At 39.0% G+C, this 16,884-nt stretch overlaps 1 protein-coding gene across 4 annotated transcripts in view; it reads right to left on the reverse strand.

Annotated features, from left to right (window-relative positions):
* Positions 1 to 2,211: 2,211 nt before the first annotated feature.
* Positions 2,212 to 16,884, reverse strand: part of LOC127412240 (protein phosphatase 1B-like) — a 49,475-nt gene continuing 34,802 nt past the window's right edge. For 3 of the 4 annotated variants that reach the window (XM_051648458.1, XM_051648459.1, XM_051648460.1), the window contains 5 exons: positions 12,517 to 13,386; positions 12,280 to 12,397; positions 10,392 to 10,503; positions 8,017 to 8,074; positions 2,212 to 3,469 (listed from right to left, as the gene is read on the reverse strand). In XM_051648458.1, the coding sequence (XP_051504418.1) occupies positions 3,440 to 3,469; positions 8,017 to 8,074; positions 10,392 to 10,503; positions 12,280 to 12,397; positions 12,517 to 13,371 (1,173 nt within the window). In that variant the 5' untranslated portion in view covers positions 13,372 to 13,386 and the 3' untranslated portion in view covers positions 2,212 to 3,439. Of the gene's footprint in view, positions 3,470 to 8,016; positions 8,075 to 10,391; positions 10,504 to 12,279; positions 12,398 to 12,516; positions 13,387 to 16,696; positions 16,717 to 16,884 lie in introns of those variants that run through there. The other variant, XM_051648462.1, reaches the window with a different exon arrangement.

Raw genomic sequence — 16,884 nt, forward strand, 5'->3', positions numbered from 1 at the left:
AGCTCTGTTGGTCAATACAATCCAAGTGAATGGGTGCCAAAACTTTGAAGCTCCATCCATAAGACTCCAGTTAAATCCGTCTTCAGAAGCGATATAATAGTTGTGGGTGAGAAACAGATAAAAGTCATTTTTACTATAAATCTCCACTTTCACAGTTTTGTTTTTGGCCATTTGCATTCTTTGTGCATATCACCACCTACTGGGCAGGGAGGAGAATTTATATAGTAAAAGACTTAAATATTTTTATGTTTCTCATCCACACCTACTATATTGTTTCTGAAGATATGGATTTAACCACTGGATTCTTATGGATTACTTTTATAGTACCTTTATATGCTTCTTGGAGCTTTAAAATGTTGGTACCCATTCACTTGCATTTAACCTACAGAGCTGAAATAATCTTCTACAATCTTTGTGTTCAGCAGAAGAAATTCATACACATCTGAGATGGCATGAGAATGAGTAAATGATGAGAGAATTTTCATTTTTGTGTTAACTATCCCTTTAATTGTAACAGAAGTAAATAACATTACATACCTTGCATTTCAGAGAAGAAATTGGCAAGTTATTTGTGCTGGTCTTCTCCACCAGAATCTTTCTCATTCACTTCCATTGTTTCAGTGGTGAACACCTGTTTTTTTTTACAAATCAAATGAGTCAATGATGGAATGACTCACTCATAAGACACTAATTTGTCGCTACCTAGCCACGTAAATATGCAATCTCCAGAAAATGTCACTAAACAAATCGCGAATTAAATCAAAATGAGCGATGAGTCAAAATCCCCACCCAAATTTGAAAAGCCACGAACACAGTGGAGCAAAGTGTTCGAAGGACCTGAACAAACTTGTATTATATGTTTGACAAAATGGCTGACAAACCCATATTAGTCTTAAAAGCATGCCTTTCATTTATTAGCTGACAAGTTCTTTAAAGTCACAACTCTTCTGTTTCTATAAGAACTGGCAAAATAAGGATCCTGTCCAATTTGTTATAATTTCACCACTTCAATGACACAATTCATTCATTGTTACAGACACAGCAGAAAGTTTTAAAACTTTTCCTTACTGCATCTCAAAAATGCAAATTCTGTACCTTGTACAGTGACCTTAACAGTTAGGCATTTATGAAACTGTAGAGAGCATTGCACTCATTTACTTATATAAAACATATTTGAGCCTCAGATGGTACACCCACTGTGTGTTCACTGATGCATCTTCTTTCGGCTGCTCCCGTTAGGGGTCGCCACAGCAGACATCCGTGATCCGCATATTTGACTTGACACAGGTTTTATGCCAGATGCCCTTCCTGATGCAACCCCCAGTAGCTGGGGGACTCTCACTCACACCTACGGGGCAATTTTAGAGTCTCAAATTGACTTATTCTGCATGTTTTTGGACATGTGGAGGAAACCAGAGCACCCTGAGGAAACCCAAGCGAACACGGGGTGAAAATGCAAACTCCACACAGAAAGGCCCAGTTGAACCCTGCAACTTCTTGCTGCGAGGCGACAGTGCTAACCACTGAGCCACCATGCACCCTCTGTTCACTGATTGATGCATATTACACACAAATCTGGAAAGCAGTTTTTCGACCTGGCAAAAAGGAATTTGATTAGTTGGTTTTACATAACCTCTGATATTAAGGGCACCAAGGTTTTCTATCAGTCCACCTGCCAAAAGTTTGCCAGATTAGGGCCATCAAATCTTTAAAAGATACTGAACCAAGAGTTTTGTTTGGGTTTCTTAGTCACACTTAACTAGATATCCATCAGTAGAACTGTATATCCCACTTTAAAGTCTGTGAAAAAATCTGTATTACTTTTCAAATGGAAAGAAATTCTGATCACAGTCTTCTACACATTTTCCCACATTTAAGGTGTTTTCTTTACAACTGTTCATAAAAGACTGCCACTATTTGATTATTTTCTTTACTGGTTTATTATTCTGGTCTAATCCATTTCAGATTTATTCACCTAAAAATGGAACATAAAAACAAAGCAGCATGTGGTTTATCACTTTATATATTGATCAAACAGTCTCTTCCTTTCTAAATAGGCTGCAATGTGGACCAGACTTCGTCATTCGTCAAAAGTATTGCTAAGTGAAACTAATGTATGTTTAAATACACAACAGAATTAGTGCATACATAGTGAGAGGACTTCATGACTGCTTTGTTTCACCAATTATCCCCGTTAAACATGAGCAAGACTGCTTTTTTCTTTGTCTTTATTGTTCTGCTCAATGTCACCTTTCAAGTGTCGAGGCCATTGAGTATCATCATTGACTGCTGAAAATATATTTGAGCAAAACCAACATTACACTTGTATGATGAATCAGAAAATAATCCTTAAATTCATGAACACTTGTATTCTCATGTTCAGCTAACCAAAACAAAAACACCACTTTACAATATACTCTGAAGAAAAAAAAAGGCAGTTTGCTGCAAGTTAAAATCTGCTTTGTGAAAGTGAAGGCTGATAATGAGAGTTGATTGAGAGATATAATACATAGGGGAGCTGAGAAAAGCTGCGTTGCTTTGGTGGGCAGTTACAATCCCTTTTAGCCAAAAACACCAACAATTCCTGGGCGGCTGGGTTACACAAGTACATAACTTGAACAATCTCAGTGTGTCTAAAATTCACACAATGTGGCACACTCATCGGTCACCACCAACAAAACTCTACTGCTTCTCAAACGTTATGCCACAAAGAACATCTAACTTGGGAAAAATAAAAAATATATATGTGTATGAATTTATATATATTTATCTTTATATATTCTATATTCTCTGAAACAGCAGGATTAAAAAGCTTTTGAAAACCAATCAAGTGATCACCTGCAAAATGAAGCAGAGTTCAGTCCAAGGTTTCACCTAAAGGTCTGTCAGCACATGGGGCTGGGGAGAAAGGTGCAAAAAGCCAACAAGCTTCAAGCAAATCTTTAAAACATGTTCCACATGCATTCATGAGTCAAAAATGTCCTTAATTAAACCCAGTGATGATCCGTATCCCTGTACCAGGGGCTGCAATGGTCTTACATGGCCAAGTTTATGCATTGTATCCTGGGCTCAGGGCAAAAGTCATTCTAATTAGCAGCCATATGGAAAAGGCACCACAGCACGTACATGGGTCCATCACGCAAAATAACATCCTCGGTTTCAAAATGAACACCCACAGCCACCACGAAAAAAGCAAGAACATTTTTTTTTATTGTATGATGTGTATTTTGTTATTCATGTTGTGAGTTTTTAAAACTGGAACTCTATTCTTTCCCTCATGTACTGGCAAAAAAGTGTTTGTTATGCTTTTGGTTGTACTGTTTGTCCATTGTGTTGTGACTCTCGAAAGACTGTCCGTTGAGTCTCTTGGTTTCATTGGAACGGAAGAAACATGACCAAGGGCTTGTGCAGAAAAGGGCTCTTCCCTTAGGTGCGACAACTACCATGGGTCCTCAAGGTCAGCACCACTCTGCAGAGAGAGAGAGAGAGAGAGAGAGAGAGAGAGAGAGAGAGAGAGAGAGAGAGAGAGAGAGAGAGAGAGAGAGAGAGAGAGAGGAGAGACAACAAGTTGAGAAAAAGAGAGAACACAAGGTATAAAATCAGCATTACTTGGTACTTCATTATAGATAGCCATTAGTCATTACATGACCTTTCCAAACTAGAACTGTCAATCTTTTTATTTGTATGAATGGAGTACCTGTGATTTAATCGTTTCTATACTGTAAAATCAAAGCATTAAAGGGATAGTTAACTTATAATTTACTTACCCTTTGATTGTTCCAAACCTGTATTAAAGGTTCTCAAAATACAATTTAAAATTTGAATATTTGTAGAATTTAAGATTAAAAAATGCACATTGGAATGCTAAAATAAGCAATCGAATTTTAGAGTTCTGCAAAGCACTGATGATTTAAGAATATTGGGGCCTGGTTAGCTCAGCAAGACACCGACACTGACTAACAGCCCTGGAATCGCAAGTTCGAATCCAGAGTGTGCTGAGTGACTCCAGCCAGGCTTCCAAAGCAACCAATTGGCCCAGTTGCTAAGGTGGGTAGAGTCACGTGGGTTACCTTCCCCGTGGTCGCTATAAGGTGGTTCTTGCTCTCAGTGGGGTGCGTGGTGAGTTGTGCGTGGATGCCATGGTGAACAGGGTGAACCTCCACACGCGCTAGGTCTCTGCTGTAACGCGCTCAGCAAGCCACGTGACAAGATGCGTGGGCTGACTGTCTAAGAAGCGGAAGCAAATAAGATTCATCCTCCGCCACCCAAATCGAGGCGAGTCACTGCTCCACCACGAGGAATTAGAGTGCATTGGGAATGCCAAATTGGGGAGAAAAGGTGGATAAAAAAATAGATAAAATATTTGAGAACATTAACTGGCTAAATAAAACTTTATCATTTATGGCCATTTGTAAACAGCCAAATATGCTCTTTGCAATAAACGATGGTCACAGCACAGTGCTAACTGGTCTATATTGATTAGTTGCGCCCTCTTGTGGACATCAGAAGTCTTCTGATGATTTTTACCCCTACCTGAAATAATTTAAACTCAAATATTATTTGAATTTTAGTAATATTTCAGAAAAAAAAAAAAAATTGTTCCTCAGCCTTCACAGCACTTTTTTCATACTATGAAAGTAAATGGTGCCTGAGGCTATCATCTCCTTTTGGGTTCCACAGAAGAAAGTCATATGGGTTTGTAATAACATGAGGGTGAGTAAATGACAGAATTTAAATTTTTGGGTGAACTGTCCCTTTACATGTGCTTTATAAAATCCCAGACATGATTTTGAGTGTAAAAGTAAATGGGATAATTATTCCACTACAATTATGATGTTTCTTCTCAATAACACCACTGTGATGTTGCTTCCTCCTCTCACTTCTCCGGAGATGTTTCCCCTAATATACTTCACAAGGAAAAAATGTATCTGCAAAGCATCAATGTGCAAGATTCTGGAAAATGCTGCAATTAAGTTTTCATTGGCTCAAAGAAATATTTTTGCTCCTAGATTCAGACACTGGATAATATTTCGGTTCCCAATCCCATGTATAATTTATTTATTCAAAGCAGCATCTTGGTAAGCCATTTCATAGTGTCCTACACACACAGGACATATAATTAAATCCAAGCTAAACAAGCCATCTGCATTCAATGACCACATCACTGTAGCTTTGGTAATATAAAACATGAATACAGCAGTGAATAATCTACTGGGCTTGAACGATATTTAACAGGTTATGTATAAAATACAAAACTGTGCATAAAACAAGCCAGCAATTCATCCAACAGATAAATGGAAAATTCCATCAACCTTTTATGCATTCATAAGATTCATAAGTACATTTGGGGTAGATTAAGTGGCGTTCTGCCACTATGTTCAGATGCACAAAAGTCGTTCTTTCTGCAAAAAACATGAGTATCAACTTACCAAATGAAACAGCTGGGCTGCATTAATCAAAGGGTGAACACACATACATAATTAGTTCTAGTAATGTGCATTTATACTTTTTATGTGTCTCGAATTATGTAAGCGACCATGTGTTCTGTGTGAGAATACCATCCTTTGTTTATTTAGCTATTTATTTTATTTTTATTTATTTTTTATTTGAATATAGTCAGCATTTGACTGATACTAAACATACAGTACTGATGTTTATTTAGCTATTTATTGTATTTTTATTTATTCTTTATTTTCTCAGTGTTCATTTCTAGAATTGATTGACAATGTATAATAATAATGTCAAATATTCTTTGATAAAAATATTTGTTTAAGATAGCAGCCTTCTGAGTACCTGTGCATAGTCATATCGGTGCAAAATCGGTGAAAAATCCAAATTAAATATATCGGCCACCATATCGGTAATCGGCAAATTTTCCATCTCTAAAATCGGTATCGTCTCAAAAGTCCCATATCGGTCGGACTCTAGTGTTTGCCGCACACACAAACTTTCATGTTCAGAGGTGCAATTGTCAAGGCAGGTAATACAAATGCAGGATTTCCAACATGCAAAGCACTGTGAAATTTCTCCGGACCACACGTTGAGTAGTCATCATGAGATGGGCATGGCTGAACAGTAAAAAAAAAACTGTTATAAAATCGATAGTTCGTACTCTAAATTGAGCAGAGTTCGAAGTTGTCATATAACTCCAATACACGCACACCTCTAACCACACACTCTACATTAAAGGAATATTTCAACTAAAAATGAAAATTCTGTAATTATTTACTCACCCTGATGTCATTCCAAACCCATATGACTTTCTTCAGGTGAACACAAAAGGTGAATTAGTGTGGTTTTATGGTGCTTTTTGTCCTTTGAATCTTGACAGATGGAAGTCATTATTCACTTTCATTACATTGCAAATAAACCCTGTGAAGACTGCTAAAGATTTTTTTTTTTGGAAAGAAAAAAAAAGTAATGAGTTTGGAGCGACATTAGTGTAAGCAATTTTAGTGATGTATTCCTTTAATGCACCAAGTTTATACATTGCTTGGTCAGCACAAGATAGGCTTATGAACTATATTACTTGGTGAATTATTCTGATTATTAAAGGAACAGTTTACCCTACAATGAAAATTCTCATGATTTACTCACCCTCATGCCATCCTAGATGTGTATTACGGTCTTTCTTCAGCAGAACACAAACTAAGATTTTTGGATACATATTTCAGCTCTGTAGATCCATACAATGCAAGTGAATGGGTGCCAACATTTTTAAGCTCCAAAAAGCATATAAAGGCAGCATAAAAGCAGTCCATATGACTCCAGTGGATTAATTAATGTCTTCTGAAGTAAAACACTAGGTGTGTATAAGAAATAGATCAATATTTAAAACTTTTTTACAAAAGATTTTAGCTTCCGGCCAGCTGTGGTATGCACGTTCAAAAGGGTCAAGGTCACACGGCCTCTCGTGTGACGCAAGTGCTTTGAAAAGTTCAGGCGAGAACTTAAGCATGACATATGAAAAATACGGAAGCGCATTGTTCACAACAGAGGAATGTTATACAGAAGCTGAATTGGTTTTGCAACAGATTTTTATTTGTATCCGTTTCTTTTTCAAAATGGTGATTGTGTGTGCTATCCTAAATGCCTCAACCTACAGAAAACCGTTAGATTACGACCACGGGTATCATCGCAAGAGGAAAGATCAGCCGAGGGATCTGACGATATCGATATGCCAAAGTGCTTACATCACACGAGAGGCAGTTTGAACTCCACCCTTGTTAACGTGCGCACCACAGCTGGCCGGAAGCAGACGTTTTTTTCAAAAACGTTTTAAATATTGATCTATTTCTTACACACCTAGTGTTTTGCTTCAGAAGACATTAATTAATCCACTGGAGTCGTATGGATTACTTTTATGATGACTATATGTGCTTTTTGCAGCTTCAAAATTTTGGCACCCATTCACTTGCATTGTATGGATCTAAAGAGCTGAAATATCCTTCCAAATATCTTTGTTTGTGTTCTGCTGAAGCAAGAAAGTCATACACATCTGGGATGGGAATAGGGTGAGTAAAAGATGAGAATTTTCATTTTTGGGTGAACTATTCCTTTAATAAATTGCAGCCATTTTGTAAAATCGAGATGCGTGCTAGTGATTTTCCACTGTAAAAAGACCCTTTTCTCATGGTAAAATCAAGGCGCACCTCTCACTTCTTGTGGCTTGTTGCTTTGTTTATAAGCTATTTTAAAAAAGTACTTATTTGGTAACTATTAACTTAACATTCATCGCCTGCTTGCACGCTGATAAAACTCAGTTCACCTCCTTGATGGAATGAATTTTGAGTGCTTATGTGATTTTAACCACTGTGCTTTGGGACCCATTTGAATGAGCTCATTACAGCTGCTGAGTTTATCACAGGATGTTTTACTCTCTCAGCAGTAAATAAACGAATGAAGCAGGGGTGTAGGATGGAGAGAACAAATACTCTGTGTGAGTGAGTGAGGTGTGGATCAAGGCAACTGTACATCTGCCATCAGACTGGGAGGTTCTAGGCCTTTCATACTCACACCATCCTCTTCTCTTTGGGGGTTCAACCGGTTGTACACTGCTTCAATAACACTGTGCCTGCAATGTCAGAAAACAGACAACTGTATCAGAAAATTAAAACACTTTGTGGTGAGCAGGGCGTGGCCGAGTGGAGAGAGGGGGGAGAGAGAGAGCGTAGAGAGGGGCTGATGAGCCCGCCTCCATCAGCGACGCCGTGGAGAATCCCGATCCGGTGGTGCTGGAGCAGTTCATCAGCCGGCAACCAAAAAGTACGGCTGAGTGGGAGGCAGTGCAGCTGGCGGAGGACCGTTTGGCGGCACGTTTAGGGGCTGGTGAGCCTGTCTCTCTCACCTCTCGGCCACGCACTGCTCACCACACACTTCAACACAAATTTCCAGGACATGATGTTAAAGTCATTATAGCCCTCCTCCCTCTTATACAGTGCAAGAAAAAAAGTATGTGAACCCTTTGGAATTAGCTGTTTTTTTGCATTATTGGGTCATAAAATTTGATCTCATCTTCATCAAAGTCACAAGTAGACAAACACAACATGCTTAAGCTAACTACACACAAACAATTATAACAGTTGCGGATTAGACCTGCACAACGTTCAAAAGGAGTTTTGGACCATTCTTCCTTACAGAACCTCTTAAGCTCAGCCATATTATCTTAGGATGTCTGGTGTAAATGGCTCTCAAGGTCATTCCACAGCATCACTATTGGGTTAAGGTCTGGGCTCTGACTGGGCCACTCCAAAAAGGTGGATTTCTTTTTTTGAAGCCATTCTGTAGTGGATTTACTTCGATGTTTAGGGTCATTGGCCTGATGAATCACCCAATTTCTACTGAGCTTCATCTGGCGCACAACCACCCTGACATTATCCTGTAGGATATCTTGATAAACTTGGGAATTAATTTTTCCCTCGATGATTGCAAGCGGTCGAGGCCCCAAAGCAGCCCCAAATCATTATGCTCCCTCCAAAGTACATCACCATTGAGATGATGTTTTCATGTTGGTATGCTGCATTCTTTTTAAGCCATACGTAGTGCTGTGTGTTCTTCTCAAACAATTCAACCGTAGTTTCATCAGTACACAAAACATTTTCCCAGTAGCATTGTGGAGTGTCAAGGTGGTCTTTGGCAAATTTCAGGCATGCAGCAATGTTTTTTGTTGGAAACCAGCGGCTTCCTTCATGGTGTCCTACCATGGACACCATGCCTGTTTAATGTCTTCCGCATAGTAGACTCAAGTACAGAGATGTTAACCAGTTCCAATGATTCCTTAAAATCTTTAGCTGTCACTCTAGGTTTTTTTTTTTTTTTTTTTTAACCTCATTGAGCATTCTGTGGTGTGCCCTTTGAGTCATCTTGGCTGGATGGCCACTTCTAAGGAGAGTAGCCACCATTGTCTCCATTTATAGACAATTTGTCTAACTGTGGACAGATGAATATCGAAGCTCTTCGAGATAACTTTGTAACCCTTCCCAGCTTTATGCAAAGCAACAATTTTTGCTCATAGGTCTTCTAAAATCTCTTTTTTTGCGAGGCATGTTCCACGTCAGATGATGTTTCTTAAAAAAAGCAAATTTAAAATGTTTGAGTGCTTTTTTTAAGTTAAAGTAGCTCTAACCCACTCCTGCAATCTCATTTCATTAACTGGATGCCAGGTTTGCCAACTCCTGACTCTAATTAGCTTTGGTTGACGTCATTAGCCTAGGGATTCACATACTTTTTCCAACCTACACTGTGAATGTTTGAATTATGTATTCATTATGTACAAGAACAATACAATCATTTGATTAAAACAGATTGTGTTTGTTCATTATTGTAACTTAAATGAAGATCAAACCAGGTTTGACACTTTACATAAATGCATGTAATTCCAATGGGTTCACATAATTTCTTGCAACTGAATTAAATATAAACAAGAATGACTAAATGTCACACAATATTTTGTGCCAAGAATATGTAAATAAACTAAATTGGACATGACTGCCCTTCCCAGTCACCCTGTTACTGTGCATCAAATACTGCACAGAGCAGGGAGATTACCAGAGTGAAGTACAGATCTAGATCAAGATGAGGTTTAAAAAAGACTGTCAATTTGTCTTTCTATATAGTGGGTGTGGGTATTACCCATGAACAGGTAAATTAATGCCAACCAGCAGATACATTTCATTCTAATTGTGAGCAAGCTGCCATTAAGTGCCTTGCTCAAGGGCGTACAGGTACAGAGCTAGATTCTGATCATGTTTTTGGGCCTACTTGGGATTGAACCTGAAACTTTGTGTTTGCATTCTAGATCCTTAACAATTAAGCTTCTACCACCATGTCCTACAAATCTGTCAATGCAGGTGTGAACCTCCATGTGGCTTTTAATTGTGATATTTTCTTACTTGCTGGCAAGGCCACCCCCTGGTGGGAGGTTAGGGATACTCTCTTGGGAAAGGCTGCTCATTACATGTGCCAGCTCAGGCACGCATTCTTCCCCTGCTTTCTCCATGATTTCTGATGAGAAAACAGAAAGAATAAACCACAGGTTAAAGCTTGTTAAATATTTATTTCAATGGTCCAGTCAAGACTTGTGTATGTGTGACCTCCTGTCTTAAAGAGGACTTTATATTACTCTACACATCTATAGGTGATATTGAGAAAAGAATTAAAGCAGTGCTTTGTGAATACTAGTGTAGATCACTGGTGTTAATTGATATCATTTTAAAAAGAGACATAGAGAAAAATGTGTGTCAACAGGAAAATGGGAGTTAAAGAAAGAGACACAAAAAGATACAGAAACAAGAGAGAGTGCGAGACTCTAGAAGGAAAGCCTGTGGCCCAGTTGGGCTGTTCTGGGCCGCTCTGGGCCTGTTGCCATTTAGATGTTCAGCCAGCACATTCCTCACCAGAGCAGCAGTCCCGAAGACTCCCTCAGGCCCTCTCAGCACCCAGCCAAGCATTACAACGTTACTTCAACATTTGCCCAATGCTTAGGGCCAAGAGTTTACATTACCCCCAAAACTCCACAAACAAAACTAACAAGCATTTGCCAGAGTATGTTCAAATGTCCAATACAGAGAATGAAGGCTTGTGGAAAAAGAGAATGAAAGTAAAATGAAAGTCTCAGGCTATTGACAGGTTATTGAGAGTACAATGCAAGACTCCTCAAAAATCAAGCTATACACTAATATATCACAGGTGTAATTACATAACTGGCAAATTATGATTTTTAAGAATAACAACATATTTTAGTATTTGGTAAATTTTATTCACCAAATCATTTGCGGACCCCTTCACTGACATTCACCCTCTCTAATGAGAGGGCTGGGCTTGTGTGTCATGATGCAGCTCGTCAAGATTTGGCATTACAGTTGAAAGTACACATCTCTACATTGTTCTGCCCAAAAAATTGCAAATTGCAGTGTGTGCAGTTTACTAATCAAATAGGACCATTTCGCAATTATGGTGTTATTTCGTTTAACTGTGCAGCCATGAAGGACACTAAAATTAGTCTAATGACGCACTCTTTAGAAAACATAGTGGCACAATAAAAATCACATTAAAATCATTGCACTGTTCACAATATTGTTAAATTTTATATCGCCAGCAAAATCACAATAGTATCGTGAATATTCAACATATATTGCACAGCCCTAATTCAAGCTTGGTCAAGTTTGCGCAGTAACTTGACTGAAAGCGCTACAATGCAAAAGATTGGGGTATGAGTCCAGAGATGCATGCAAGATGACACGTGAGCTAATAAAAAGTGTAATTGAAGCACCACAAATTGAAGTGGTCACTTCAGTACTTGCGTTTATCTCATTAGCTTTTTATGACACTATCAGTTAGGTACAGGTTTAAGGTTTAGGGTAGGGAGGTAGGTTTTATTGATTTAAAACTCCATAGAACGTTAACCTTTAAAAACCTCATGTTTGGAAGAACATTTACCTCGCTTTTAGCACCACACAGTGGACAATAAACCAACAAACTGCAGTGATGCTTGTAATGAACCAAGTAATGTAATTCTGAAAAATGTCACCACATTCACATCATTTTTATAAGATTAGGCAGTCCAGATTTTATATACGTGTCTAGGCTAGGGCTATAAAAACTATGCTTGAAAAAATTAAAATATACCATAAATTTCCCACAACCCTGATGTTGATAACTAAATTGAATTCACACCTGTAGCATGTCATTACATGAATGCTTACCAACCCATTGTGGACAAACTAGGTATCAGTACTTGTGTGTGTGCACGGCGGGCACAGAACCATTTCTATTTCTCACCTTCTACATGTGACTCAAGGTACTTGTCCAAATCAGCATCTCTCTTTACCGCCTCCTCTGACACCTGGGGTGCACTTTGCAAACAGACTAATACAATACTCATATTATCTCGACTTCCCTAAAGTGGAGAAACAGGAAGAAAACAGAAAATAATCTCACCTAGAAATAATGCGTAGATGCTCATATTCCAGCACAACTGCCACACAAGTCAATCAATATAAGAGTAAGAAACTGTACCTTATGTAGACAAGTATCAACAACCTCATTGCACACTCTCTCCAGGTCATCGTTCACCTCCAGCCTTGATCGCACAAAGGCACACAGCTCCTCATTGCTCATCACATCCCAGATACCATCGCATGCCAGCACCACAAATTCATCCTCCGTGTCTGACCGAGCAATCTCGAATACTTCAGGCTCTGGTGACACAAGCTGCTCTGTAGGGCCTTTGCCCTCCACACACTTGTAGTCATAATCACCTAGTGCTCTGGATACAGCCAGCGACCCATTCACCCGCTGAATCATCACCGAGCCACCAGCGTTCTGGATGCGTTCCTTCTCCCGTGGGTCGCAGGGCTTGTGGTCCATTGTGGAGAAGCAGACATGCGCGTTGCGGCAGAGAAGGGCCCGTGAGTCCCCACAGTTAATGAAATACAGATGTTCTGGAGAAAGCAGCACAGCTACTGCGGTGGAGCCGCTGCGGTCCATACCATTCCGCAGATCCGTGAAGCTGCGCATGTGCTCGTCAATTCTCAGGAAGCCGGTGCGGATTCCCCTCTTCACTGCCTCTATTGTTGGCATTTCGGGTGCTGAAGCTCCAGCCCTCCGTAGTTCATCTGCCGACCCCGCGGCAACGATATGTTCCAACAGGTGCTTGGAGCAGTAGTTAGCAACACTTGAGCCGGCATGACCGTCGTAGACCGCGAAGAAGGACCAGTCATCCAGACCATGTGGCAGGCCTACAGCTGCAGTGTGTGCATCCTCCATCTCCACTCTCCAGCCCTGCATGCTGCTGAGGCCAAAACGCAGGCCGTTCCCTTCCCCATGAGCATTGTGCTTCTCCGTTTTGGGCTTGTCCAAAAACGCCCCCATGGCTCAGGCCACTGTCTATGGAGACAAAGAAACAACCATCTAAAGGTGAGGTGTATAATTTGTGCCACCAAATGGAACAGAGCGCAACAGTCTGGTTCCGGATGTGAAAACCCTATTCATTTTTTCCATATGCAAATTTATTTTTAATGATAACATAGAAATATAAGCTTCTATTGAAGCCATCACTCTGCTTTATTTCAACTTAATACAAAAAATTTAAATGGTGGAATTCCTAGTGCAGAACTACACTTCCATGATCCAACAGAGAAAGATCCACCAATCAGACAATTGCGCCAACAAATCATGCCAAACGAAAGTGCACACTCCCCTGACGCTCTGAGAATGACGCAATGGAGTCAGTCTCCCTACACTCTCAAACTACTGAATTAAAAATAGTTTCTAAACATATAGTAATCAACAACTTTTAAATCAAAAGATTTTAATTTAATTCCGCCATTCGCAATGCTTCATGTGATTGTAGTTCATTCCCTCATTAAATTCGGTCAGTACACAGTCTTGTGTGCTTGTCTTTTTGTCTGATTTACAAATACTTTTTTGCTTCAATTATAGTTTCTAATGATGTGATTCACCTCAGAGCTGGTTGGTTTGGTTTATGACTTAAAACTCTTATGAAGGATTTAATGAAATCCATTTGGAAAAAAAATTATGGTAAAAATACTTCCAGAAACCAAGACGGCTAAAAGTGGGCGGGCACTGTTGCACTCTAAAAAATAAATTAAAAAATAACCGTTTTAAAACAGGTTTCCTAAACACCCCCCCCCCTCTGGTCGACCAAACAGATGGTCCCACCTCAAACTCACAACACTGGTTGAGCCAAAGTTGCTATGTTGAGAATGGATGTGTGAGACTAGTCGACTAAACAGTTCTGATGCTGCTGGTCGACACTGGAATTACTTGTCGGTCAATATTTTTCCATTATTACACATTTACAGTATGTTTGGTTTTATATTATAAAAAAGGCTGCAATTAAATTACTGACATGTTAATGTTACATATTTTAAATATAATAATACAGGCTGCGCGTGTTTTTTCCCTCTCTCACTCGTGGCGTGCGCAGAAAAATGTCCTTTGCAAGATGAGCAAATTAGCTATAGAAATCACATTTCTATTCCTGGTGCAGGAAGCAGATTTCCAAAACGTTGGCTATGGATGTTTTCACATTTGAGTCTTCTCTAAGGGGCCGTTTACACGACAACATTTTCAACTGAAAACGGAAAACGTTTTATGCGTTTTGGCTGTTAGTTTACATGACAACGGCGTTTTGGGGCCTGAAAACGCAAATTTTTGAAAACGGGTTTCAAAGTGCAAGTTCTTGAAAACGATGCCGTTATCGTCTCTGTGTAAACATACAAAAACGCGAATTTGTGAAAACGATGACACCATGCTCACGGGTATTACGTGTTCAGTCTGTAGGCATGCGCGAGTACTTCAAAACAACATGCGAGACATTCAAAACTACAATGGCAGACTACAGGACTGTGTGTGCTGCTCAAGACTTGTAATAATAAAGCAACCTCATCGTCCATCCAGACAAAATTGCTCGATGCTTTCACCACCTTCATTGTTTGTACCGCTCTGTGGAACAATGCTTATGTGCGCAGGTGCGTAGTGTTTCTTTACAAAGTGACATCGTCAACTACTGGCCTGGCATGCATAATACAGCGTGTTTAGTCATTTTCACGGATCCGTGTGAACGCAAAACTTTTCAAAAACGCAAAGGAAAAACGTTTCCGTTTTTAGTATATCGTTGTCGTGTAAACGGATCCTAAATCTGTGCATGCTTGCAAGTTATTTTCCTGCTGGGCAGGCTTTTTCAAGTATAGGATAATCACCTCAGGTAAGTCAGGTACCGTCTTTCACTGAACCATGTTGACATGGAAATTTTGCTCATCAAAAATTTTTGCTTTTGAAGTAGCCCATAAAATGACTATCTTAGGCTAGGTGTGATTTTTTATTTTTTTTACCCTGCTGATCAAGAATGGTATTTTCAACGATATGCTGACTGCTTCATTGGATAAACTATCTTTTATTCTGTGTGCACGTCAAGTTTAGAACAATACATTAGGTTTATTGTACATTTCTCACAGGCCTATTTTTTCCATCCTAGCAATTTATTTTTTTTTTTTACATCGTAACCGTTATTGGTCAACGTTCTTAACCGAACAGCTGTCATATTAGATCATAGGCTATTGCATGTTGTGACATGCGCACAACTTTTCAGCACATTTTTTTCTCTCTTAGATTTGGCTTACCTGTTAAATATTTTCAACATCTTGACCGTTTTAATATGTTAAGTACCTTTTACTAGGTGAATTCTATTTAGATCAGGCTATTAGGGTTGCTCTATTGGTCCAGCATTATTAATTTAATTGTTTTCAATAAATATGCCTGCATTCTCTTAAGTTGATTCAGTGACTGTGTTTCATGTTCTATATTTAATGTACAATTATCATAATGCAAGGCATGTCACAGCTTTTCAGTGGATTTAGAGTCAGATTTGGCTGTTGTTGGAATAGAATAAGTATTTTAAATGGGCCGCATAAACACAATGTTTTTTGACTGTTTTCTGAGAATTTCTTTCTTTTAAGACTAGTCAACTCCAAAAATTTTAGTTTAAACGTCAGTGAAATTAGTCATTCCGCACATCTCTAATGTTGAGCTGGTCAGGATACTCATACAAACAGAGCTGAGCAACATTTAATAGCCAGATTTTAAGAGTGAGGCAGCATAAAATAAAAGACATGGCATACTGATTTTTTAACACTAAGATTGGCCGATAACAATATAGATTTTTTTTTTTTTTAAGTACCATGAGAGCATCACACACAGCAGACACATGTTCAAAAATAAAATATATCCATTACAAGCTCCAAAACCGCTCAGATGAGAAATCATTAATATCTATGATTTGTATTTGAGGAGATATTGAGAGCACCATCAGAGGGCGCATGTTTGATTGACACCGAGAGCATGCATGAAAAGCGCTCATGATCGCTCAGTCTCTATCGCTCCATAAACCATCTGATAGTCATGACTCACATTACATCACATATACTCAAATTTGTATTTGCTTGTTTGTTTGTTGTTTAATTCATTTTTTATACCTGTTTGCATTATCTTTATCCTCTCTGTGCTCACTGTGCAGCGAGTCAGAATTACTACCGTAATGACTCTGGAAAATGGGCAACTTAATATTCATACACATTATTCTTACAAATTAAACACAAAAACCAGCATATTCATCTTAATTACAGCATGTCTGAAAGTTTAAATTTGCGAATGCTTAGAATTGCCAACAACTCACCCTCCAGAGGCACCATATGCTTCAAGGGCTGAGCATGTGTGAATCTCTGTGTGCTGAAAAAAAGATAGACCATGAAGTCTGTTGCCAACTCTTTATGGTGGGGTGTCTGACAGACAACGTTCTGCTTTAATAAATGGTTGCTGAAGAAAAACTGTTGGATGCTGTGAACTACATGTTGCGCATCCATA

The sequence above is a fragment of the Myxocyprinus asiaticus genome, chromosome 21 (genome assembly GCF_019703515.2).
Source record: "Myxocyprinus asiaticus isolate MX2 ecotype Aquarium Trade chromosome 21, UBuf_Myxa_2, whole genome shotgun sequence".
NCBI lineage: Eukaryota > Metazoa > Chordata > Actinopteri > Cypriniformes > Catostomidae > Myxocyprinus > Myxocyprinus asiaticus.